The 26,756-nt window shown below is 50.2% G+C and overlaps 1 protein-coding gene across 1 annotated transcript; it reads right to left on the minus strand.

Annotated features, from left to right (window-relative positions):
• Nucleotides 1-3,827: 3,827 nt before the first annotated feature.
• On the minus strand, nucleotides 3,828-20,010 carry glra2 (glycine receptor, alpha 2). Its single transcript, XM_060039359.1, has 9 exons — nucleotides 19,410-20,010; nucleotides 18,942-19,060; nucleotides 15,790-15,857; nucleotides 12,741-12,964; nucleotides 10,847-10,929; nucleotides 10,605-10,742; nucleotides 9,090-9,304; nucleotides 6,106-6,255; nucleotides 3,828-5,520 (listed from the first exon to the last, which is right to left on the minus strand). Exons 1-9 carry the CDS (start codon nucleotides 19,475-19,477, stop codon nucleotides 5,230-5,232), a joined length of 1,356 nt encoding a protein of 451 aa, XP_059895342.1. The 5' UTR covers nucleotides 19,478-20,010; the 3' UTR covers nucleotides 3,828-5,229.
• Between the last annotated feature and the right edge of the window lie 6,746 nt (nucleotides 20,011-26,756).

Raw genomic sequence — 26,756 nt, forward strand, 5'->3', positions numbered from 1 at the left:
CTCGGTTCTCCAGGACCTGTTGTTTACATGTGTTCTCCGGGAGAACTCCATCTCACTGCACAGACCTCAAGCATCAGAGTCATGTTTGCTCCAGGGACTGGAATCAACAGAAGAGGGAGATGGTGAAGACCCCGGGTACTTTGGGTTCTGACGAGGTACTGCTGACTGTTTTATTCCAGTCGGTAAATGGTTCTGGTGAAAAGCTCGTTGCGATGGTCACACAGAAGGTGTGGAAGTGTTGAACTCGGTTTTCTACCCTTTCAAATTCCACAGATTCATAAACACAGACCTAGTCAAAACATATTTATGTAAACTGTATGTTTTATATATTTAGAGTAGACTAGACTTTAATAAAAGGTTGTCAGAATGTTTACTCAAGTTGGCTTTTCCATCAAAGAGTTGCCAACCTGAAACAGATTTGCAATATGTCATCTTACTTCTTTAAAATATCGGCCTCCTATCACACGGCTGTCGTTCTCTCCCTCGGTTTCACTTCCTGCACATCAGCTGCTGACCTGATCTTCCTCATTCTGTCTCTCGCTCTCAGGCCACTGTACATGAAACCCTTTAATTCCCCGCACCATTCGGTCAGCCAGACGTTTGTCTCATCGATTACTAATTTCCAAACGCCATCCCAATCATTCAAATCCCTGTGGATCAATAGATCCCCAAAATAAACGCATTACCTCCAGACCTAATGATCACCACAATCCATTTAGTTTGGTCTGGGTTTCCTTGGTAGCAGTAATTATATCAGAGACACTATCATAAATATAAAACCACTCTAATCCCACCAAGACTATTTATACAAACCAGGGACCTTTCCTGTTTCACCGCAGCCTCAGAAGACTCGGGTGTATAGCGGGTTAGGGGAACGAGTCACACACACACAGACTTCACACGCATGCACAGACTTCACACAAACGCACGCACGCACACAGACTTCACACTTACACACACAGTCTTCACACACACACATGCATAGTCTTCACACACACACACACAGAGACTTAACACACAGGCACAAACGCACGCACACAGCCTTCACAGGCTTCCCTCATACATGGCTGAGGAGACCCTGAACCAGTACGGAGCGACAGAGGTCAGAGCTGCTGGCCCACGCATGGCCGCACGCCAGGCAGATCCTCTCTCTCCTGACGCTCCTCCAGCTCTGAGCCAGGACAGAGTGGAACGCGCTGCCGATCTGCTGCTGATATAATCACCGCTGTGGGGTTTTTGGAGTTCGGTCAAACAAGCAGAAAATCTGAAAAAGATAAAAGACAGGACAGAATGTTCGACATCCAGACGATGTCGACCAATTCCGTCCTCTGTTGTCGCCTTTCTTTTCCTTGTGTTGAGCTTAACAGGACGTTGTCCAGGTTATTAACGAGACCCCGAATACACAATATGAATATTGATGGATCTTTCGTATATATTATTCATTTAAAAAACAGGTTATTTGCGAGTCTCCTCTAAGTTCAATTCCCCTACGTGTGGCTCTCATGCCGGCTCTTCATAATTCCTATGCAGTTGCTATGGAAACCCTCATCCCTTCTCCTCAGCCCTCCCGAAGCCTTCTCCGCAGCACCCGGTGAATTATGGGACACAGTTGCCTCCCTTACAGACAATTAACAGTCTATTTTTACACAAAGTGCGTAGAATAATCGTCTTTTGTACAAGCTGTCACTCCACGCTTGATCGGGGACCGCGTAGGACACGTGCACCCCCCGCTTGTTTACACACAAATAATGAACAATAAGAGAGAGCTGCTTCATTATCCTCTCCCGGGGATTAGCATTTCTGATGAGCTTTAATCCCGCTGGAGTCCCGACCAATCACGGCGCACGCCGCACATCTCTCACTACTATCTCGCCAAATCCATCTTCAATATTTGAGATGTGATATTGAACAACTAATCAGCACTAGTCACAAATAAGACCTGATTATTATTCAAAGTCTGACGGCAGACCGGCTGGAAGCTGGGTGACCCGGGGCTTTTCGCTTTCTGTCGCCTTGTGTTTGTTTCCATCGTGTAAATGGAGGCGGGGATCTGAGCTTATTAACCACTTATTAAAATCCTCTTCTCAAAGCCTCAGCCGTTTGCGCTAACCCCTTTTTCTTCAGTAAAATATCTCCGTCACAAAACAAGAAAGTAGTTGTTTTTCTTCCCAGACTCCGTGGCGTAACTCCTCCCCCTTCAGTCGCTGGTTTCCGTCCCAGACTCCGAGGCGTAACTCCTCCCCCTTCAGTCGCTGGTTTCCGTCCCAGACTCTGTGGCGTAACTCCGCCCCCTTCAGTCGTTGGTTTCCCTCCCAGACTCCGTAGCGCCTCCCACCGGGACTTCTGCTTTAATGCAGAAGGACTTCTGTTTTCTGCTGCTGCTATCACAGTGTGTTTACTGTCAGGGAGAGGAAGCAGCCTCTTCCTTTAACATTGATTGAGGAACATATGTAGACCCAATATGAGATCACATCCTCAACGGAATTATGTTCCCTTATGGCTTCAAGAAAGTAACTTGCAGGCTTTTGATTGGTCCATATTTATCTAAAACCCAATGGGGCTTTTCTACATTGAACACTAGACCTGCTCTATATGGTTTGTATTTGGACAGGTGTAGCTCTACCTGAGGACAGGTGTAGCTCAGAGCTCTACCTGAGGAGAGGTGTAGCTCTACCTGAGGACAGGTGTAGCTCTACCTGAGGACAGGTGTAGCTCTACCTGAGGACAGGTGTAGCTCTACCTGAGGACAGGTGTAGCTCAGAGCTCTTCCTGAGGACAGGTGTAGCTCTATCTGAGGACAGGTTTAGGCTTTACCTGAAGACAGGTGAAGCTCTACCTGAGGGCAGGCGTAGCTCCACCTGGGGACAGGTGTGGGCTCTACCTGGGGCCAGGTGTAGCTCTAGCTCAGGCCAGGTGTAGCTCTACCTCAGACCAGGTATATCTCTACCTCAGACCAGGTGTAGCTCTACCTCAGACCAGGTGTAGCTCTACCTGGGGACAGGTGTGGGCTCTACCTGGGGCCAGGTGTAGCTCTAGCTCAGGCCAGGTGTAGCTCTACCTCAGACCAGGTATATCTCTACCTCAGACCAGGTGTAGCTCTACCTCAGACCAGGTGTAGCTCTACCTGGGGACAGGTGTGGGCTCTACCTGGGGCCAGGTGTAGCTCTAGCTCAGGCCAGGTGTAGCTCTAGCTCAGGCCAGGTGTAGCTCTAGCTCAGGCCAGGTGTAGCTCTACCTCAGACCAGGTATATCTCTACCTCAGACCAGGTGTAGCTCTACCTCAGACCAGGTGTAGCTCTACCTGGGGACAGGTGTGGGCTCTACCTGGGGCCAGGTGTAGCTCTAGCTCAGACCAGGTATATCTCTACCTCAGACCAGGTGTAGCTCTACCTGGGGACAGGTGTGGGCTCTACCTGGGGCCAGGTGTAGCTCTAGCTCAGACCAGGTGTAGCTCTACCTGGGGACAGGTGTGTAGGCCCGCTTGTGCCAATGTAAAGTCCTCTCCCTTGTGCGACCAGCACCTCTGTGTCAGGAAGTATCTGCGTCTCCCCACCACCACCACCACCACCACCACCACCACCACCACCACCCCACCCCACCCCACCCTAGTCCCCGTTCTCTGGTGAACAAAGCTGAATTAATTCACCCCTGAACAGCCACCCCAAGCATACGGCCGTGTCTCTCGCATCCCTTTGTTTATTCTCAAGTGGAGAGTGTAGCTTTTGAACCGTATATATTTCCATAAAGAGCTGATGTGTAAATATACAATACGAAAAAAACAGACTTCCCCCGGGGCTTGCAACAATAAAAGCGACTTAAAGTGCTGCTTCTGCTTTTGATTTGTTTGTTTTTATTGTTTTAAGTAGATGTGATGCACAACTCAACTGATGGGTAGTAAACGACCGTTTTAAGGAACAGTCTTCATGAAAGGAGTTTCTGCAGCCACAGTAGAGACCAGAAGTCTGCCTCATATCATTAATATTATCATCTCTTCTTCAGGGATGCATTACTCCACTAACGCATGGCCATCTAGGAACACAGCAAGTGAGGCGATGCATTAAATACAGCTTAGAGGAAGATAGAAGCATACATAAAGATAACATATCCCCCCCCCCACACACACACACGTCCTAGTAGAATAATAAATATATTGTTTGACTAAAATCTACAAAAACATACACTCCAACTCTAAAACCATATCAAGACATCTGACGTATTTACCTGTTTATAATAGAAAAACCAGTTCACTGGCATATATGGGTTGACATGGTACAGCAGGCTCACCAGAGTGTGTATTCATAAAACACTTCCTCTACATTGGCTCAGCATTTGATCATTTTTTAACATTCATGATTTGTTAGAAATTGATCTGCGATGGGGAAAAGGGGACACGGCTGCACCTGTCGTATAATTCAGGTGACCGTCAACTGCAAACAATTATACTCAGCCCCAAGATGGAAAGCTACAAGACCGATAACTTAGTATGCAGTTATGGAAAAGGTAAGCATGTCGCTGTGTGAGATTAGGGGTTTCTATATGGCTCCGTGTTGATTACTGGAATGCACCACAAAATGCCAATTATAGATCCGATTTGTACACATGCCTGAAAGATCGTTATGTGTGTAGAATACAGTGTGTGCTTGGTTCTTCCACGGTCTATAAATGTAATATTTAATGTTATATAAATACTGCAGAAGTGTGTGACATTAATACTATAGAAAATACTTGAAAACACCCTTTATATGAAATACTCTTTTCTTTTTCTGCAGCCTCAGCCCTCCTCTACGTTAGGTTTTTTACTTCCTAAACACAGAAACCCCTGGGAGGTTCCTCCACTAGTTGATTGTACGGATCTCAAGGCAGTGATATTTTGGAATACAATTTGGGTCCAGAGGACTCCTCCTCGTCCTCCAGTCAGAGAGATCGGTGGTGAAGTCCAGAGGACAACATGACGCAGCAGTGCATCGACCGCATCAACGAAACAAACTAAGACCAATAAACAACAACCACCCATCGCCCGACACCTCGTCCCTCCACCTCGTCGGACCTCCTCATCAGAGCGGGGCGTCGGCGCGCGGTACACCTCTGCTCTACATTTATCCCTGAACGAGCAACGCCTCGGTCCTGGTCAGAGTTCTCTCCACACCTCCATGGGGTGACACCACCGGCCACAGAAGGACGGGCCGAGCCCCGGTGTGGGTGGGGTCGGGGGGGGGGGGGGGGGGGGGGCTACTCTTTTTTTTGGATGTGGAATTCCTCGTGCCGGATGATCTTGTAGGTAATCCAGTAGAAAACGTTGAAGATGAGGAAGGCCAGGGGGAAGGCGGCCCGGGAGATGGTGTCTATCCTCTTGGCGCGGTCCACAAACTTCTTCCTCACCATATCTATGTCCTTCACGGCCGGCGGGGCGGGGCAAGGGGCGGAGGCCGCGTTCTTATTGGACGAGCCGTCCTTCATGGCCAGACACTGGGTGATGTTGTAGCCGGAGAAGTTGAAGCGGCCTTCCCGCAGTTCTTCGTCCTGAGGAGACAGAGGCCAGGAAGTGTCTTTCAGGGAATTTTCAGTAGCATTAACTTAACGTTACCCTTAACTTTAAGTTACCCTTAACTTTACGTTACGTGAGTACTTTACATTAATTACCCTTGATTTTACTTTTAGATTACATTAATTAATCATTTGTTAACATCAGTTAATCCAGTAATAAGCATTATCTAACTAAGGGCTAGGGTAAGTCTTGGTTAATTGGTTAGGGTTAACCTTAACCCTATTAAATAATGTATGACTCAATTACTTGGTTAACATGAAAGACATTAGTAAATTATAACGAGACACATAGGGTAACTTAATTAACCGTTAGTTAATGCTTATTACTACATAACCTCATAATGGTTAATTGCTGGCTAGGTAATGAATGTTTCCATCAAAGTCCACAGTCCAATGTCGACTTAACGGGGAACACAATTTAAATCTATTTAAATTACTATTCAAATTCACATTAAACATTTGACTGGTGGTAAAACGGTGATATTTAGTTTTGCAATGTGTTTATTTTTTACCCCAAATTTTTGCTTGCTACTAATCAATAATCAATAGCAGCGGCCATACCTTCTGACTCCTCCTCTGTCTCCGCCTCAATCGGAGGAACTCTTTCTGTTGCCTGGAGACGAAATTAACTCCTGCGTATTCCAGCAGGGCAGCGAACACAAAGAGCAGACACACGGCCATCCAGATATCAATGGCCTTCACGTAGGAGACCTGCCGAGAGACAGAACCCACAGGGTTTAATGACAACACATCCGATGTCAAGCATCTTATCGGTACTAACACAGACCGGCATGTATTATACATGATGCACTTAATTCATTGCACCTTAATTCAAACTCGTCGTCATTGTAAATGAGGGAAACCTCAATGCCCTACGAGTTCAAATAAAGGTTTCACCTCATTTAATTGTTTTGAATTTATTCACTGAAATGACTATTTCCTCTACACTAACGAGAAACAACAACAGTCCAAATTCTGTCACGAACCGTTCGTCTAAAACCCCCTCATCTTGTCCAGCCTTCAACAGGTCTCCGGCGCTCACTAATGGTTATATTCCCGGCGCTTTTTTATTCTGAAGCGTTGACATCTAATTATAAGTTCACTCGCTTTGCGCGCTCGTCTTTAAGGAAAGTTTACCTGCTGTGTCTCCTAAATCACTGCTCATTATGAGCCCTGCCGGCTCGCTGGAGTGTCAGATCCATCGTATCTGCGTTCGCCGTATCATGAGGCGCCCGGGGAAATAATTGCGGCCTCAATTAGCAGCCAACAATATCAATGGAGGACTGGACCGATCCGTTTAGGAGTTTACCCTTGAGCTGCTTACCACTTTGCCTCCTAGCATCCTCTCTTTGCTAATCTCTGGGCTGCGATGTGCACAACCCTCTAAGAGTTGAGCAGGCGGACGGGGCTTTGGGCTATTTTGGAATTGGTTTACTTGTCTCCTCGCCTTGGAGTGTATTGGCGGGTCGTGGCTCTCGAAGCGGCTTCTCCAACTATCGATCAGCAGGTAAGATAAGAGAGTCCTTTATTAGTCCCACAGTGGGGAAATTGGCAGGGTTACAGCGGCAAAGTGGAGAGTGCAGGTGTGTGATAGAGTCCTGTCAGGTGGGAGTCTAGGCCCAGGGGATCCTCAGGTGAGAGTTGACCCCAGATGTGGGGCTGAATGCCGTCGGCTGTAGTACCTTTCCATGCTAACAAGCTAGGCCTACATGCTAATTCGGACAGCTTCAAAGGGTAGCGTCTCACCGCCCCACGTTAATAGCATACACAGCCATAAGCTGCTTAATAAGGTCCCCATTGTAATGAAAAAATATAGGAATGGTAATTATAAAACTGTTGCCTCTCATATTGTAAGTGTAATACAGAAAATGACCTAGTTTAGGCTCCCACTATGAAATGATTGCAGTTTCCCATGCTCTCCCTTTGAATAGCATATTATACATTTCGGCTATTTGGCTATCTCCCCTTCACTCATATGGGGGATGTGAGTGAAGGGGAGATAGCGGGGATGAGCTGTCCATCACAAACAGGACGACTTCTGTTCTTGGCAGCCGACTGCCAGTTCTGTTGCTGCAGCCGCTAAAAAACCGGCGTGTGTGTAATGTCAAAAGGGAATAGGACCAAATCCTTTATTTCAGAACAACACAGATCAACGGTGTTAAGCCGCTCACAGGAGCGACGCCGTGGGAGACGTCTGGAGGGTCTGTGGTGAGCGGGAACACGGGCCGTGACGCCAGACCGGCACCCAGCTGAGGAGCTCATCCTCCAGCCCGGAGAACGGCTCTATCGGCTCCGTTCAGCCCCGCCGTTCCTGCTCACTTTGGTTTTTCATTTTGTCGTTTCTGTGATTAAATTATTTCCGAGGGATGTTATTGGATTCACGGACCGCCGACCCCCCCCCCCCAACCCCTCGACAAAGCCTGGCATGTCGCTCCGGCTCCACGCCAGGCCAGCTGACACCGCTCGTTATTTGCACCTCTGGTTATTACTAATTAAAAAATCCAGATGGTTGACTCAAAATCCGTCGCCCCGGTGATGCGCGGCTGGGCTGGCCCCTGAAGGCCCCTCCCCCCCACCATCATCGTCAGATGTTCCAACACCATGACCGCTTTAGCCGTCCAGCCGATCCGTTTGATCCAAGGTGACACACCGTGAGTCAGACCCCGGCTTCCTGTCATGATGAGCCAGGAGGGTTAGGGGGCATGTGGCTCGAGGACAGCCACAGGTAGGCCGTGGACGTGGGGGGGGGTTCAAACCCTCGCCACTGGACGGTCCTAACCCTGATGGGATGTGATAGGACAGGGGATTCAGCCAATCAGTCATCAGCTTCCTATCATCCGTGGCTCCCCGCAGAGAGAGCGGGGGAGAGAGAGGGGGATATGCACGTTTCCGATATTACTTTGTCAAATGTCAAAGTACTCCATATTGGTTCTCCTTGTCTCTGTTGTTGTTGTTCCTGCCATGTCCTTATTAGGGTCAGAGTATCCATGGATACCTGTTATCACCATGGATACCTGTTGTTATCACCTTATTATGGTTCCTCCGTGGACCACTGACCTGAGCGACCCCAGCTCATGAGCGCAGGAGAGGAGGAGAGCGTACATCGCGGTCTGGTTTCCCGGATACGGGATAGACTAGGGGTGTGACGATATTTCGTGTCACGAAATATCGCGATATTAAAACGTGACGAAATGCATTGTTGAGACGAAAACATGGTTTGCGATATAATATATATATATTTTTAAAAATTACTAGACTAAGAAAAACTTTTTGTTTATTGCCATTCATGACAATATGATTAGTCTATACCATGTTACAATAACGCATCTTGTTTACATAATCATAAGGAATGGAAATATAGGGCAAAAGGCATTGTTCTGCATATTGTGTCTTTAAAATAAACGTTTTTTTTGATATTTTGAACAAAATTCAAGTTTTGTTCAAAATATCGTATCGTGAACCCCATATCGTGTATCGTATGGAATCGCGAGCTGAGTGAATCGTCACACCCCTGGGACAGACCCAACGACCTGCCCTCAGCTCACCTTGGGCAGCGAGGCGCGGGACCCCGAGCTCTGGGTGGTCATGGTGAGCACGGTGGTGATACCCAGCGCCACGCGGGCGGGTGCGGCGTCCATGTTGATCCAGAAGGACACCCAGGACAGGATGACGATGAGCAGCGAGGGGATGTACATCTGGATCAGGTAGTAGCCCATCTGCCGTTCCAGGTGGAACTTCACCTCGATGCACGTGAACTTACCTGTTCACCAAGGGAACACAAACACCAGTTAGAGTTCTGTATGCTCTCGGGAGGGTGAGAGAGTTGCAAAAGGGACAGAGCGAGAGTTTGGCAAACGAAACAATCAAACGTTTCCCCGCGCTTTGAGAAGTGTGTCACACGTGCGCCTGTGTGACAGGCAGGAGGGATTTACCCAAACAACAACCGTCAGGCCGTGGACGCCCTGGTGAGATCTAAACTCTGAGGTAAATGTTGGAAAGCTTCTATCAGAGAGTGTTTCACTCACTGATAGCTGACAGATGGGCACCAGACGAATCTGCAACTCATGTTTATCTGCTCTGGCGTATGCTTCTGGCCCCCCTGCTGTTCAGACAGATACCAGCAGACCTTGCCCGGGTCGGGCCAATCACAGCCCTTTAACTACTGGGGGGCGGGTGTTAGCGTTGGCCTCACCGGTGTTGCAGTGCTCGGTGTTAGCGTTAGCCTTACCAGGGTTGTAGTGCTTGGTGTTAGCCTTAGCCTCGTTAGCGTTAGCCTCACCGGTGTTGTAGTGCTTGGTGCTAGTGTTAGCGTTAGCCTCCCCTGTGTTGTAGTGCTTGGTGGAGTACGTTAGCGTCAGCATGACTGTTAGCATTAGAGTTAGCCTCACCGGTGTTGTAGTGCTTGTTGGCGTACGTTAGCTTAGCGTTAGCCTCACCTGTGTTGTAGTGCTTGGTGCAGTACGTTAGCTTAGCGTTAGCCTCACCTATGTTGTAGTGCTTGGTGCAGTACGTTAGCTTGGCGTTAGCCTCACCAGTGTTGTAGTGCTTGGTGCTGTACGTTAGCTTAGCGGTAGCCTCACCTGTGTTGTAGTGCTTGGTGCAGTAAGCTAGTTTAGCGGTAGCCTCACCAGTGTTGTAGTGCTTGTTGGCATACGTTAGCTTAGCGTTAGCCTCACCAGTGTTGTAGTGCTTGTTGGCGTACGTTAGCTTAGCGTTAGCCTCCCCTGTGTTGTAGTGCTTGTCGCAGTACGTTAGCTTAGCGGTAGCCTCACCAGTGTTGTCGTGCTTGGTGCAGTACGTTAGCTTAGCGGTAGCCTCACCAGTGTTGTAGTGCTTGGTGCAGTACGTTAGCTTAGCGTTAGCTTCACCAGTGTTGTAGTGCTTGTCGCAGTACGTTAGCTTAGCGGTAGCCTCACCAGTGTTGTAGTGCTTGGTGCAGTACGTTAGCTTAGCGGTAGCCTCACCAGTGTTGTAGTGCTTGGTGCAGTACGTTAGCTTAGCGTTAGCCTCACCAGTGTTGTAGTGCTTGGTGCAGTACGTTAGCTTAGCGTTAGCCTCACCAGTGTTGTAGTGCTTGGTGCAGTAGCCCAGCTCCTTCTCGTCCTTCATGATGAACTGCGGCAGCGTCAGGCCGTCGGACACCTGCACGGCGCCGTTCTCCAGCCACTCAAACACCAGGTCGTTCATGGTGTAGCCGACTGGACCGGGGGGGGGGAGGAGGAGAAGGGGTCAGGGTTAGTTCACCGTCGCCATCTGATGGGAAACAGACCAGGGTTATCGATCGGGGACGTCTGGGGCTTACAGCTCTCCAGTTGCATGGTGCACGTCTGGACGTCCATCGGGAAGTTCTTCAGATCCATGGGGCAGGAGAGGATGAGCGTCAATCTGGAGCACGACACAGACGTCACAAACACAGAATACATTAAAGAACATGAGCATTATATCTCTCTTTTTGGGGTTTCCGTTCACAAACCCCGAACAGAAGACTGTGATAGCGGTGGTGCTGAGCGCCCAAGGAACATGGATGCTCTCTCTCGCTTTCCCCTCGCTCATCTCACACTCTCTCTCTTTCATGTCTCTCTCTCGCTCTCTCTCTCTGTCTCACTCTTGAACCTCTTTCTCTCATCTATCCCTGTTTCTCCTCTCCCCCTCTGTTTGTATCTTTCTCACTCCCCCTCTATCTCTCTCTCTCTCTCCATCCCCATCATTTTTCTCCCCTCTCTTCCCTCCCTCTCTCTCCCCCCCCCAGTAAAGAGGTCTCCCTCCAGCAGGTTCCTATCACCCTTTCATTAGTGCAACTTATTGTTTCTGAGATGCATTGTGGTCTGAAGTCGGCTCCCTCCCTCCCTCCCTCCCTCCCTCCCTCCCTCCCTCCCACCCGCCGTGCTCAAATGAAAAAGAAACGAAAGAGGAGTCCAACAGCCTTTCATCTCTCCCTGCTGACTGTCTCCCCCTCTCCTCCCCTGCTTGCCTCTCATCCTCTCCCCCTCTCTCCTCCCCCTCTCCCCTCCCCTGGTCTGCCTCATCCTCTCCCCCTCTCCCCTCCCCCCTCTCCTCCCTTGGTCTTCCTCATCCTCTCACCCTCTCCTCCTCTCCTTCCCCTCTCATCCCACTCTCCCCCTCTCTCCTCCCCCTCCTCCCCCGGTCCGCCTCTCACCCTCTCACTCTCTCCCCGTCTCCGCCTCCTCTCCTCCCCCCCTCCTCCCTATCTCACCCTCTCTCCTCCCCCTCTCCTCCCCCTCTCATCCCTATCTCACCCTCTCTCCCCTCTCTCCTCCCCCTCTCCCCCTCTCTCCCCTCTCTCCTCCCCCTCTCCTCCCCCTCCCCTCTCATCCTCTCACCCTCGCAGCTCCTGAAGACGACCTTCTAAATGGACTACGAAATTGATCTGCTTCTTATTGCATCATCTCTGAGAAAATGGAAAGGCCGCCATGACTGCGGCGGTCTTTAAAGTGGAATGAGAATGTTCTCCCCTCACAGTGCAGACTTTTGATCAATCGCTCTTCCCCCCCACCCCCCCCCGCGCCCGAGGGCGGTAGATGTACACAAGAGGGGGCTGCCTGTTCTGGAAAAACCTTCACCGAGCGTTGTGTCATGGCGCCTTCGGAAAGTGAAATCAATGTACGAACGCTTTCACTTTGATCCTCCCTCTCCTCTGTAGGTGGACGGGGAGATGGGGGGGAGGAGATACGGTGTACCGTATGGATGGTCGGAGTTTCTGCACGGGAATGTTCTGATTCTAAGTCCGTCCTTCGTAGGCCTGAATGAATTGGGATCCCGAGCTCATGGAGCAGAACTCGCCAACGCCACATAGTATTGACCTACACCACATAGTATCGAACTGGCCTTTCCTTTCCTCACCTTGTAAAACTTAAAAAGCCACTCAAAGCCCTTAACAATATTGCCTCACATTCACCCATTCATTCACATTCACACACTGACGGCGGAGTCAACCACGCAAGGCGACAGCCAGCTCGTCGGGAGCAGTCAGGGTGAGGCGTCTCGCTCAGGGACCCCTCGACACTCAGCTAGGAGGAGCCGGGGATCGAACTAGCAACCTTCCGGTTCCCAGCCAACCCGCTCTCCCTCCTGAGCCACATGCCGCCCTCAAACACATCCATCCTTCGTCCCTATGCTGCTGTGATGGTGCGGCTGGTTCCTATGACAACGGGCCCGCCCCCCCGGCAGCAGCCCACCTGATGCTGTACAGGACCGTGCCGTCCTTGAAGATCCTCAGCAGCTTGTTGTCGGTGGTGACGTCGTGGAAGTTGGCGCCCTTCTCGTTGGCGAAGAAGAGGTCGGGCTTCCAGATGGAGTCCAGCATGGAGGGGTCCAGGTCCAGGGAGGAGTCGGGGTACTTGCTGTAGGCCAGCCGCGGGTCGTTCCACTTCTGCCGCAGGAAGATGTTCACCCTGTAGTCCTGGGGAGGGGGGGCATATGAAGCATTAGGACCTCAGATGGGGAGGGGGGGGGGGGGGGGGGGGGGTGGTGGTCCACACGAGGCTTCAGGACCTCAGAGGGGGGGTCCACAGCCTTCAGACCTCAGAGACGCTCAACATGGACCCCCCATGGAGCTGAGATGATTGGCACTGAGCCGCTCCACTGGTTCAGTCTGCATGCGTCAGAGACCCAGGAGGGGGGAGCGGATACCCTGGACTGAACCCATAGGGGACTGAACCCAGCAGGGGGACTGAACCCAGCAGAAGGACTGAACCCAGCGGAGGGACTGAACCCAGCAGGGGGACTGAACCCAGAGGGGACTGAACCCAGCAGAGGGACTGAACCCAGAGGGACTGAACCCAGTAGAGGGACTGAACCCAGTAGAGGGACTGAACCCAACAGACGGACTGAACCCAGAGGAGGGACTGAACCCAACAGACGGACTGAACCCAGAGGAGGGACTGAACCCAACAGACGGACTGAACCCAGAGGGGACTGAACCCAGCGGAGGGACTGAACCCAGCAGAGGAACTGAACCCAGCAGGGGGACTGAACCCAGAGGAGGGACTGAACCCAGCAGAGGGACTGAACCCAGCAGGGGGACTGAACCCAGAGGAGGGACTGAATCCAACAGAGGGACTGAACCCAGAGGGGACTGAACCCAGAGGGGACTGAACCCAGAAGGGACTGAACCCAGAGGGGACTGAACCCAGAGGGGACTGAACCCAGCAGAGGGACTAAACCCAGCAGAGGGACTGAACCCAGCAGAGGGACTGAACCCAGAGGGGACTGAACCCAGCAGAGGGACTGAACCCAGAGGGACTGAACCCAACAGACGGACTGAACCCAGTAGAGGGACTGAACCCAGCGGAGGGACTGAACCCAGCAGAGGGACTGAACCCAGAGGACTGAACCCAGCAGAGGGACTGAACCCAGAGGACTGAACCCAGCAGAGGGACTGAACCCAACAGAGAGACTGAACCCAACAGACGGACTGAACCCAGCGGAGGGACTGAACCCAGCGGAGGGACTGAACCCAAAGTATATTAGTGCCGCAGACGACGGCAGTAATTAATTGAATAGGGATTATAGTTTTAATTATACGAATACTATGGATAAATAATAGAGATGAACTGCTTTTATTTTAAACTGGTCTCTGGATTCCCATTAGCAGACTGGTTTAATTTGATGCATAACTTTTTCGTAACGTCATTTACAATGGTGATGTTAATTTTTTTAATGTAATCGAATGCATTTGGTTATTCTTTCTTATGCTGCTTCGTTTCAAGTTTAATAAAAACGTATTGCCGTAGTATCTCCATAATATTGGACATTGGACTATTTACAATATTCACAACAAACTTTGCATGGCCTTTCTAAGATGATTTATTTTCAGAAGAGTCGGATTACCTGAACTCGATGGTCTATTTAAAACATGCAACTAAAGCTGTCAGGGAAGAAGGGATTCCTTCGTTTAGTTTTTCTGGAGGTCTTAATTTATTCCATATGTTTGCATCGGTCAGAAACATAATCCAAACAGAGGCAGCGACTTAGCCACGAGCAGGCTGGTGGGAACCAGCCTTCCTCTGGCTAAGACCTTGGTTCTCAAATGTTTGAGTGTATTTCAAATATTATCTGAATACTATCGATATGTAGCTGTCTGATCCATACTGCTTTTATTGTATACTGTTCTCTGGATAACCATAAGAAAGACTGGTTTAATGTGAAGCAGGACATTTTGTAATGGGATGTTAACATGTGCTTTGAAACCAAAGACATTGATGTTGGGAAGGATTGATTGAGTTGATCAACCGAACAGATTCCAGGAGGAAGACGGTCAGATTTGATTTCTCCCCCTGGGGCTCTACACAGACTCACAACTGTTGTGTGTGTGTTTGATTGATTGATTTGTGTGAACCTGTTTTGTTTGCATTCCTTTTTGTTTTGTACCTGTTTCCCTTTTACTCAGATAAGAACAACATTTCAAAACAAATAATTGTCTTTTGATGCAATCGATTTCATTCAGGAATACATTTACTATCCTACTATTGTTGACTAAACGTGTCCAACCGGCGGGTAGATGACGCTGATCCCCGCGGGAGAAAACCTTCAGAAGTCGATGAACAGAGCAGGCTCAGATGACTCATGTTCAACCACCGAGAGCCCATTCAGCATATCGGCTGTTCCGAACTATTTATTCATTCTGCTTTGCTTCGCTTCCTGCTGCTTTGTCCTGTCAAACGTGCTTCGGTCCTGCCGAGTCTCCCCTCACACGCTGAGCTGCTCTGAATGCTCAAAAAACAACAATAATCTGGGGGTGCACGTTTGAGCCGGACATCCGGCTGACTCCCAGGCTAGTTAATGTCGACACCTCGGGCAGAGCTCTGGGTGTGTCCCTATCCTCCTTATCCGTCTGTGCGTACCTCCCCCCCCCCCCCCCCCCCCCCCCCCCCCCACACACACTGTCCCTGTGTCCGCCCACCCACACATTGGCTGCACTTAAAGTGAATGATTAGCCGGTGTTCAACGGGTGAAATATTAAATCTGGACTCGCTCAACACGTGTACAACGGGGAGCCCAGGGAGGCCATCAATCTAATATTGTTTTTATAAGCTGTGTTGCTGTGAAGCCAATAAAAAAACACCTTTACGGACCGGCCGTGTTAACAGGCGTTCGCCTGTTAACACGGCGATTTTGGACAGGTAACGGTGGCATTGTTCGCCTGTTAACACGGCCATTTTGGACAGGTAACGGTGGCGTTGTTCGCCTGTAAACACTTGTCTACGCACACGGCGCTCCACTCACCATGGTGGTCTCTGCGATGGAACCAAAGCTGTTGATGAAGATGTTGCAGGTGACGTTGACGGGCGGACCTGCAGGGGAGGGGGACAGAGTGACACACGTCAATCAAACCCCCCTGAGTGTTTCGCCGTAGCGGACTCCGCGACAGAGCCGAGGCCGCGGAGAAAGGCATCACATGACACACGGTTACAGGGAGATGACAGCCAGGAAACACCGGGTTGGTTCCTCTGATCCCGTGACTTCAGGAAGAGTTCTGAAAGACGAACAAACATCTGCAGGCGCCGTGGTGAGGAGCCGCTGGCGGTGCGGCGGAGACATAGGTGGATTATAGGATTAGAGATGTTTCTCTCGCTCTATTCATGAGATCTCAGCCCAGAAAGGGACATAATAGGACGTACGTGTATAGGAGAATACACTCACACACTCCGGCACGTGCATACATGCCCACGTGAGGACATGTACACACATATGCACAACACACACGTGGGCACACACACACACACACACACGTGGGCACACACACACACACACACACACAGACACGCACACACACACACACACACATACATACACAAACACACATCTGTGTATGCACAGGTGCACACAAACACAGACACACAAACAAAAACACAGACACACACACACACACACACACACACACACAAACATACATGCATACACAAACACACATCTGTGTATGCACAGGTGCACACAAACCCACGCACACAGGCAAACACCGATAAAAAGGGGTTAAACGTGTGGTGCCACTATCAATGCAGAACACCTAACCTCCGAAGCTCCTCCAAACCTACCTTAAATCTGTCTTAGGAGCGCAGGAGGAGTTTGTATTGCTGCTCTCACGCCGGAGCCAATCTCAGCGAGAGACGTGCCACGCTGAGCCGTTTGAGGCCAGAGAATCCTGTTTTCCGCCAGTGGACTGAAGCGCTTGCTGAGTCTTTCTTCATCAATATTGCACGGGTCTCAGTATTAGTATTTGCCTCACTTTGTACTCAGGCAGCTGCATTAACCCGCGGTGGCAGAAAGAACCGTAAAACACAACAAACTGGGCAGCAGATCTAGGTCAGGCTCCGTCACTCGCTTCACACTCCTCCAAATTATGACCAGCAGGTCTCACGTATAATCACTTTCTCTCCTTTCATCTTTCTTTATTTATTTGGAAGGGCGTTTAATCAAATGAGTTCTCAACACGGAATAAAGCCAATTCTGCGGTGTGTGTAAAGCTGGCGTGCGGGTTTATAGGGAAGGACACAGGGATGGATTATGTGTTATAATTAAAACATTAAAACGTGCGATTAATTACCGTTTGTTTTGACAGGTTGGTCACGTTTAATAAGCGACGAGCTGTATTATAAAACTGAAGCTTAATAAACGCGATGAAACAATGAATAGGAACGGGAACACGTTTTCCCGCTCTCGCTTCTCTCTGCTTCTATAATAAGTTCCTCCTGATTCATCTCTTCTTCTGTGGAAATGCCAGCCAGCATCTAAGCAGCGCGTTCCCTGGATCCTCTCATCTCTCGTGTCTTGTCAACTGTCTTGCATCCTCACCCCCTCGGATCACAAGAGAGATCTGGGCCATGCGTCTCTCGGCTGCGCTGCCATCCTGCTTATATTAACTAAGTGTAGGCCTACCACCACATCGTACACAGACACACATCTCATACCCAGCCTCAGTTTAAAGCCTTGGTTAAATCCTTATGTTAACTAGCCGTCAGACTACATCTCAAACTCAGCCTCTGTTTTAATCCTTAACTAACTGTAGGCCTACCGCCTCCCATACACTTAATCCTTAACTAACTGTAGGCCTACCGCCTCCCATACACTTAATCCTTAACTAACTGTAGGCCTACCGCCTCCCATACACTTAATCCTTAACTAACTGCAGGCCTACCCCCTCCCATACACTTAATCCTTAACTAACTGTAGGCCTACCGCCTCTCATACACAGACAGACAACTCATACCCAGCCTCTGTCTAAATCCTCTGTTATATGTAGCTTATTTTAACTAACTGTAGGCCTACCGCCCGTTTTACAAAGTCACATCTACATCACTGTAGGCCTACATAACCAACCCAGCCTCTCTTTAAGTTCTTGGTTACATCCTTATATTAATTAACTGTAGGCCTATCACCCGTCGTACACAGACGCATCTACATAACTGTAGGCCTCCATCACAAACCCAGCCTCTGTTCAAATCCTTGGTTCAATCCTTATACTAACTAAGTGTCGGCCTACCACTCCATCGTACACAGACACACATCTACAACACAAACCCAGCCTCGGTTTAAATCCTCGATACCATGTCATATTAACTAGTTGTAGACCTACTGCTCCGTCAAACCTCAGCCCCAACACATCGACAGAGTCCAGCTGACATCATTCGTCCTCTTAATGTGGGCTTGAGACTCTTAATTGTGCCCCAGTTTTGTGGGGGCAGGGAGGTTAGGGGTTAGTCTGTCCTGGGGGAGGGGGGTCTAGGAGGGGCTAGGGGTTAGTCTGTCCTGGGCGGTCTAGGAGAGGCTAGGGGTTAGCCTACCCTTGAGGTTCTCGGTTCTAACCCCAATGCATGCAGTCCACCTGCATCCTTGAGCAAGGCGTCAAACCCTCTGCCTTCCCTTTGATGACATAACACAAACATAAATTCCTTCCAATTAAAAGTCTCTGCTGATTAACTCAATGACTAAATTGCCGTCACTTTTTGCCGTCAGGCGTGACACTGAGGGGCCAACAGGGACACAGGGACACTGAGGGGCCAACAGAGACAGTGAGGGCCCCGCAGAGACAGTTAGGGGCCCACAGAGAGAGACAGCCCGCAGCCCTGCTGGGTGGTACGGTAGGGAGGTGGGAACAAGCCGATGGCCCCTCAGAGGGACCTGTCGTCTGTCGCGAGGGGCAATCTATGGCCTGCTTCAGAAGAGTTCCTGTGTCTTTTTATTCTGAAGCGAGGAGAGCCTGAGTCTTCACATGGTCGCAAATATCTCCAGATGTCACAGATGTAAATTATTCTGTTTGAAATAGTTACGTCTCTGCTCATGGTGATGGACGCTGAGAGGAGGAGAGTGATTGTGATGTTGGTGGTGACGAAAGGGGCAGTCGTATACTTGAATGAAGAAAAAATAAGATTGGAACCCACCTTTGAAATTCGGTCGTATTCGTGCGTCGTAGCCCGAGGTTCGACCCATCAATGAATCTAGAAAGTCCGACGGAGACATGTTCGATGCTCGGGACTCGTGTTCCTTGGCATCGACCGACCTACAACAGTCACCACGTCGGTTACTGACAGGCTCCAGAAAGTCATTCAATGGGAAACATGTTCGGCGAATGCTTGCTTTGATTTCGATGTTTTCATCTCCCTGGTGATTACAATATAGGACACTATTTCAAATATAAAACACACATAGGCCTATACTTTAAGTGATCGAATATAGGGCACAGTTATTATTAGTTATTTAAAATTTACCTAATGCATCTGACTATCTTATGTCGCTTCAATTTCAGTTTTAATGCAATCATATTTCCGTCATATCTCCATAAATCAACACTGTTCACGAACTTCGCGTCGCCATGGCCAGATGATTAATGTTCAGAAGAGTCGGATTACCTGAACTTGATGGTCTCCATAAAACATGCAACTAAAGCTGTCAGGACTTGTACGAAGAAGCGATTCATTCCTTTAGGTTTTCTGGAGGTCTTAATTTCTTAATTTCTTCCATATGTTGGCGTCAGTCAGAAACATAATCCACCCCGGGACGCAGCCTTCCTCCTGACCGAGTCGACGGTTCTCAAATGTTTCTGTGTGAAATAAAAACGCAGGAGACACTCCAGGATATAGCCCCAAATCATTGTTTAGTTTTGAGGAAACTCCGACGGGGAGAAGCGGACCGCTGAGCGGCAGCAGGTGAGCGGAACCATCACGTCGCGTGTGGCGACGTCGCCTGACGCGGTGGTTTGGAATCCGTTTGGCGACCGCGCGTCTCTGCGTCCTGACGGGTGACCGGGTCCTTACTCACTGAGGAGAAACGTGTTCCTCAGGTAGAGGAAACTCCGCTGTGGAGGAATGGGAAAGGAACGCCTTTTTTCCCTTCATTTCAGCACTTGGAAAGCTCTCGGCGCCTTTACGCGCAGGCGCAAGGCTTCAAACCGGGGGATGCACGTGAGATGGGTTTGAATCGAGTCCAACGCACGACGGTGGCGACGCGTTCACAACACTAGAAACTTTCCTCGTTATCCCCCATGACGTATTTATTGTAATTTTTCCACGCACTTCTTCTGCGTGCATTTATCAAATGGAAATCAAATATTGTAGAAGTGTCCAAGGTGATATGCTGTATATGTCTGTGCGTGTATATGTGTGCGTGCGCTGTAAGTGCGTGTGTGTCTATGTACCAGACGAGCCGTCCTCGTGACGGGCTCCTTGGCTGCAGGTGAACTAATGTAAACAGAGGGGACAGCGGCCAAGAGCCCCTGGGAAAGTATTGGGTGGCCTGGTTGCCCTGGAAACAGATGTATTTTTCCCGAGGCGAGGCACATCGTTGGAAACGCTGAAAGGTTGGCCTCCCAGCGCGTGATGCAGACCGACTGACTGACAGACCCAATCACGCGCAGACAGACGCGGGGCCGCGCTATCGCCGCGGTCAGACGCGCGAATTGGGATTCGATTAAAAACATCTAAAAACTCGGGTAATAGCGGCGCTCACACGTTGATTCACCGCGTTTCCTTCCCCGCTCCGGCTGCTCCGTGGACAGTCTCAGGCTTTGTAGGGAAGATAGTGTAGAGGTATGTATGCGTGTGTGTAGAATGTAGTATACTGTAGATGTGTGCATTTTTGTCGAACATAAAGCAGTGTGTGTGTTGTGGAACACAGTATAGATGTGTGTGTGGTAAGGTATTATAGAACAGAGTAAAGGTGTGTGTCTAGAGTGTGTTAGAACACACTATAGGTGTGTGTGTGTGTATGTGTTTGTGTTTGTGTGTGTGTGTGTTTGTGAAGAACACATTCAATATTTGTGTGTGTTTGTGTGTGTTGTAGAAGCCAGTATATATGTGTGAGTTCATGTGTGTATGTGTGTGTGTGTGTGTGTGTGTGTGTGTGTGTGTGTGTGTCTGCGTGTGTGTGAGTGCCCATGCATGTGTCCGTGCGTGTGCGTCCGTGCATGTGCGACTTGTGCGTGCATGTGTGTGCGTGGGTTGAAAGCGCTCGGACGGCCGTGGCGCCGGCAGTGACTCACCCCGCAGCGCGCCTCGTGCACCCCGCGGCGTCCGGTGACTGCGTGATAAGTCGCCGCTGGCCTCAGCGCCAGACGCGCCGCTCCCCCGGGAGGACGAGAGGGAGTGACAGGTGACGGCGGTCCTGATGCGCCGACGCGCCCGCGGCCCGTCCAACACGTCCGCCCCCCCCCCCCCTGGGGTCTGACTGGCCCCTCCCAGACCAGGGGCCCCCGGGGCCGGGTGGGGGGCCACAGGAACCTGGGAACGCAGGAACCAGGTGCTGCAGGAGCCAGGGGCCGTAGGGCCACGGGGCCCAAGGAAACAGGGGCCACAGGAACGAGGAACCAGGGGCGCCAGGAACCAGGGGCCCCTGTTTCCTGGCACCCCTGGTTCCTTGTTCCTGTGGCCCCCCCGCACGGCCCCTGGTTCCTGCAGCAACTTGTTCCTGTGGCCCCCCATCCGGCCCCTGGCCCCTTCCTGGTTCCTGCGGCCCCCGCCCAGCCCCTGGTTCCTGGGGCCCCAGGAACCAGGGGCCGGGCGGGGGGGGGGGGGGGGGGCGGGGGAACACAACGCGGTGACACTGACGTATGGATGAGGTGTCGTGGTTACCGTCGCCATGGAGACCGCGGCTCACGGAGAGCGATAACAGTCGAGAAGTGGCTTTAGGATTCCTTCTTCATCTTCTTCAGGTCCTTAGTGCGAAGGAAACCACACTATTGTTATTCTTCATGTTCATCATGTTTTACTTTTGTCCTCTCTTCTTGTCGTCTCGATACTTATTTTTATTCTTCATCTTCTTCTGATTCTTCTTCATACTCTTCACGTCATGCCTCTTTGTGTTCTTCATCTTCTTGTTGTCTATATGCTGATATTCTTCTCCATCCATTTCATATTCTTAACATTTGACTTCTTCACATTCATCGTGTCTTACTCCTTGGTCCTCTTCCTCTTCCTCGGTGTCTTGATGCTGCTCATCTGAAGGACGACCTTCTCTTGGTTCTATGAACGACGCGTCGTGTTTCTGTTTCAGTGGAACACACGGAGCGTATGGAGGCCATCTTTGATCAGAGCTAGACTGATGAAACCAAACTTAATTGGCGGCTCGCTCAGACGCCGCCGTATGCGACCTGCGATCCCCCCCCCCCCCCGCGTGTGTGTGTGTCTTCCCTTTAATGAGCGAGGGGCTCCCCGGGGAGGGGTCAGGCCCACCTGGCCCTAAACTCATTTATTCTCCGTCACAAAGACAGCTCTGTTTGACCCCCCCGCTGCTACGCGATTGGTCATTAGTCTCTGGGAACAGACAACCTCTCTTCAGGCGGGGCGGGAAACGTCCGCTCGATGAGGGGGAGGTGGTGGTGGTGGTGGGTGGGGCGATTGTGGGGTTGGTTGAGACGGAGGTGGAAGTGGTGGAGGTGGAGGAGGTGGGGGTGGAGGTGGTGGAGGTGTTATGGAGGAGGAGGTGGGGGTTGAGGTTGTGGTGGATGAGGAGGTGGTGATGGTGGTGGTAGTGGTGGAGGAGCTGGTGGCGAGGGTGGTGATTGAGGAGAGGGTGATGTTAGAGGTGGTGGTGATGGAGGTGGTGGTGGTGGTGGTGATAGTGGTGGAGGTGGTGTTAGTGGTGGGGGTGAGGGAGGTTGTGGGGGTGTTGGTGGAGTAGTTGGTGGTGTTAGTGTTAGTGGTGTGGATGGAGGTGGAGGTTGTGGAGGTGCTGGTGGTTGTGGAGGTGGTGGTGGTGGTGGTGGTGGTGATGGGGGAGGTGGTGGTGTTGGTGGTGGTGGTGTTGGTGGGGGAGTTGGTGGTGCTGGTGGAGGAGGTGGCAGGCGAACAAAGAGCTGTATTTTCTCCCTCTTTGTGGAGAGCAGTATAATCCTCTGACAGGACTTGTCCGTAGCAACCGCTTGGCTCCTGTCCTTTTGAATTAAGATCTCAGCGCTGGCTTCTTCCTCGGTTTGGAAGCTCCCCACATTCAGAGCGTCCAACGTCTGCTGCCCACTTACGCCTCCTCTCGGGACGAGGATGTCTGGTTTCATCTGGCCTACAGCGTTTCATATTTAGAGGAGGGCCTCTTCCACCCTCCGCTGTCACTGAAGTCTTACATGATGACCGCAAACAATTTCAATTCAGTCTGTTTAGTTCCTCTAGTGCTCAATGAACAAGTCCCTTCAATACGCCACCAGGAAACATCTCACAATGTTATTCTATCGCTGTTTCAAGAATTGACTTGAAACAGCGATCCCGACAGTGATGTAGTGAGACAGAACAGAGCCTTTCGGTTCGCTGTAATGAGGAGAGAATATTCCTCTCTGCATTGCCTTCTTGCTAGGCTGCCCCCATTGATCCCGGCCGCCCGCTCCACCAATCAGGCGCTGTGCCGGAATGACCCCGTGATCTCACCTGGGAGCCACATCCAGCTGCTGTGGTGGACAGGAGGCTTATGGGCACCGGAGCAGGGAGAATGAAATACCACGGGGGGGGGGAGGGGGGGGGGGGGGGTTGTTGGGGGTGGTGGAGGTGCTGGTGGTGGTGGTGGTGGAGGTGTTGTTGGGAGTGGTGCTGGTGGAGGTGGTAGGTGTAGTGGGGGTGCTGGTTGTGCTGGGGGTGCTGGTTGTGCTGGGGGTGATGGTGGTGGTGGTGGTGGTGATGGTGGTGGTGGTGGTGGTGATGGTGGTGGTGGTGGTGGTGGTGGTGGTGGTGGTGGAGGTACATCCATGTCTCCTTCGATTTGCAGAACTGTCTGTTGAACTTGGGAGGAGAGGCGCCCCACTAACGAGTTTCTGTAATGTAACTGGGGATGTGATCCCTGGCAGGTAAAATAAAATAAAATCAGAACATAATGGAAGGCAGACAGAGTGAGGAGCGGAGCGATGAGTTGAGAGGTCATTAGGCAGAACTCTCGCTGCTCTGCTGCCAGAAGAGAAAATGCAAATGGATTAATTAGTGGATCCGGAAGATAAGACCTTGGTGGATCCTCCGTAGACCTGTGCTCCATGCCTGACATCGCTCCGACGCTCCGGTTATAATTAATCTTTACAAGGCTAATGACCACAACTCATGCTGATTGGGAGATAACTCAGAGTGTTTACTGTAAAGTAGTTCCTCCCATGTTTACAGTGACTTAGTTGGGGGAGAGGGGGGGTTGTGGGTGAATGAGCAGCCTCCTATAGTCTCAGGAGGATGATGATGATGATGATGATGATGATGATGAGGAGGAGGAGGAGGATATTCCTATAGGGCTGTCTCTTCCTGGAGGGCAGCTGAGAGAGAGAGAGAGAGAGAGAGAGAGAGAGAGAGAGAGAGAGAGAGAGAGAGAGAGAGAGAGAGAGAGAGAGAGAGAGAGAGAGAGAGAGAGAGAGAGAGAGTGTGTGTTTTGCACTCACGCTGGTCTCTGCTGTGATTCACCTGTCACTCACAGCTCTCTCTTCATGAGGGGCAGCATCCTTCCTCCATGGCTGAGCATCCAGATCCTCAATGATCCCTGAGTCTAGACCAGCACACCCACACACACTCCCCTAACACACACACAAACACACACTCACTTCAGCCCCTCCAGCACACACGGACATGCACGAATGCACGCACACACACACACACACACACACACACACACACACAGACACACATACCTTCCGACATCCCCCAATGCACACATACTCTCACACACACACACACACACACACACACACACACACACACACACACACACACACACACACACACACACACACACACACACACACACTCATAGAGCCCCCTCAACACACATGCAGACACACACACAAACACACACACACACACACACACACATACACACACACACACACACACACACACACACACACACACACACACACACACACACACACACACACACACTCATAGAGCCCCCCCAACACACATGCAGACACACACACAAACACACACACACACACACACACACACACACACACACACACACACACACACACACACACACACACACACACACACACACACACACACACACACACACACACACACTCCTACAGCCTCTCCAATACACACACACCACGACAAAATACATGATACCAAGTGCTTTATTCACATGCCGGAGAATTTGTCTCCACAATTTTTTATATTTGATCGAGGCAAGAGTGGCCCCACCCCTAGGGTCGCTATGGTAACTGCGGAAGCCCTTATAGATCTGTGTGTCGATGTTGCATCCTGGTTCATAGCCATCATTAACAGGACACCAAGCTGTGTTTAAAGGCTGCTGTCTGAAGGAGGTGAGTCGGCATCCACCTAAAACACGGGGACCACACCAGCATGTGGGGATGGGATCACTGGTTTCCTGGTTTCTCCGGATCGTTTGATGTTGGTGACGTCAACTGGTTAAGTGTTTTTAGAGGAGTCAGACTGGACTTATACAATGGATATCCTGGTTAAACAACTCAAACAATTGGTATTCTGGTTAAAGGTATTATGGTTTAACAAAATGTATTCTGGTTGAAGGTATCCCGGTTAAAGGTATTCTGGTTAACCAACAGGTATTCTGGTTAAAGGTTAAACATATTAAAGCAGGTATCTGGTTACACAAGAGGTAAACTGGTGAAATAACAAGTATTCTGGTTAAACAACCGGTACTCTGGTTAAAGGTATTCTGGTTAAAGGTATTCTGGTAAACCAACGTATTCTGGTTAAAGGTATTCTGGTTAACCAACAGGTATTCTGGTTAACCAACGTATTCTGGTTAAAGGTATCCTGGTTAACCAACAGGTATTCTGGTTAAAGGTATTCTGGTTAAAGGTATTCTGGTTAACCAACAGGTATCCTGGTTAAAGGTATTCTGGTTAACCAACAGGTATTCTGGTTAACCAACAGGTATTCTGGTTAACCAACAGGTATCCTGGTTAAAGGTATTCTGGTTAACCAACAGGTATTCTGGTTAACCAACAGGTATCCTGGTTTAAGATCTTCTGGATAACCAACCGGTATCCTGGTTAAAGGTATTCTGGTTAACCAACAGGTATCCTGGTTAAAGGTATCCTGGTTAAAGGTATTCTTGTTAACCAACAGGTATCCTGGTTAAAGGTATTCTGGTTAACCAACAGGTATTCTGGTTAACCAACAGGTATCCTGGTTAAAGCTATTCTGGTTAACCAATAGGTATTCTGGTTAACCAACAGGTATCCTGGTTAAAGGTATTCTGGTTAACCAATAGGTATTCTGGTTAACCAACAGGTATCCTGGTTAAAGGTATTCTGGTTAACCAATAGGTATTCTGGTTAACCAACAGGTATCCTGGTTAAAGGTATTCTTGTTAACCAACAGGTAACCTGGTTAAAGGTATCCTGGTGAGTATTGCAGCGTCTCTCTGACAGCTCCTCACCAGATCCCCTCGTCTCCTTGAGGCGCCCGGCGTGACGCCCTAACCTGTCACTCACAGGCCATCTGTGGCCCTGGTGGGAGAGCAGATCGGAGATTAGACGCAATTGCGACCGGCGGCGAGTTGTTTTCATGCTCCGAGTCGCGGCTGGGATCAGAAGTATGTTGCAGAACCAATTACCCATGGCAAGGCCACTAAACACTTATCCACCAGGGCATTTACTTTCTGATGGATATTAATGTGGAGGAAACTAATCTCAAGCAGCAGAATGTGGGGTTGAATATTAATATCGCCGGACGTTTCCCCCCCTCCGCCATCGCAAAGTCAGAGTATAGGGATATCTTGATGTTGACCGACACAGGAGCTCCCCGGGGTTG

This window comes from Gadus macrocephalus, chromosome 20 (assembly GCF_031168955.1).
Source record: "Gadus macrocephalus chromosome 20, ASM3116895v1".
Classification (NCBI taxonomy): Eukaryota; Metazoa; Chordata; class Actinopteri; order Gadiformes; family Gadidae; genus Gadus; species Gadus macrocephalus.

Excerpts from the sequence above, each read along its gene's own strand:
- glra2 (XM_060039359.1), bottom strand. The coding sequence starts at position 19,477 with ATGAATCGCTTCTTCGTACAAGTCCTGACAGCTTTAGTTGCATGTTTT. Across the intron at positions 6,256-9,089 it reads CCCGCGCCTCGCTGCCCAAG|GTCTCCTACGTGAAGGCCAT; the intron begins GTGAGCTGAGGG and ends GTCTCTCGGCAG. Across the intron at positions 5,521-6,105 it reads GACAGAGGAGGAGTCAGAAG|GACGAAGAACTGCGGGAAGG; the intron begins GTATGGCCGCTG and ends CTGTCTCCTCAG.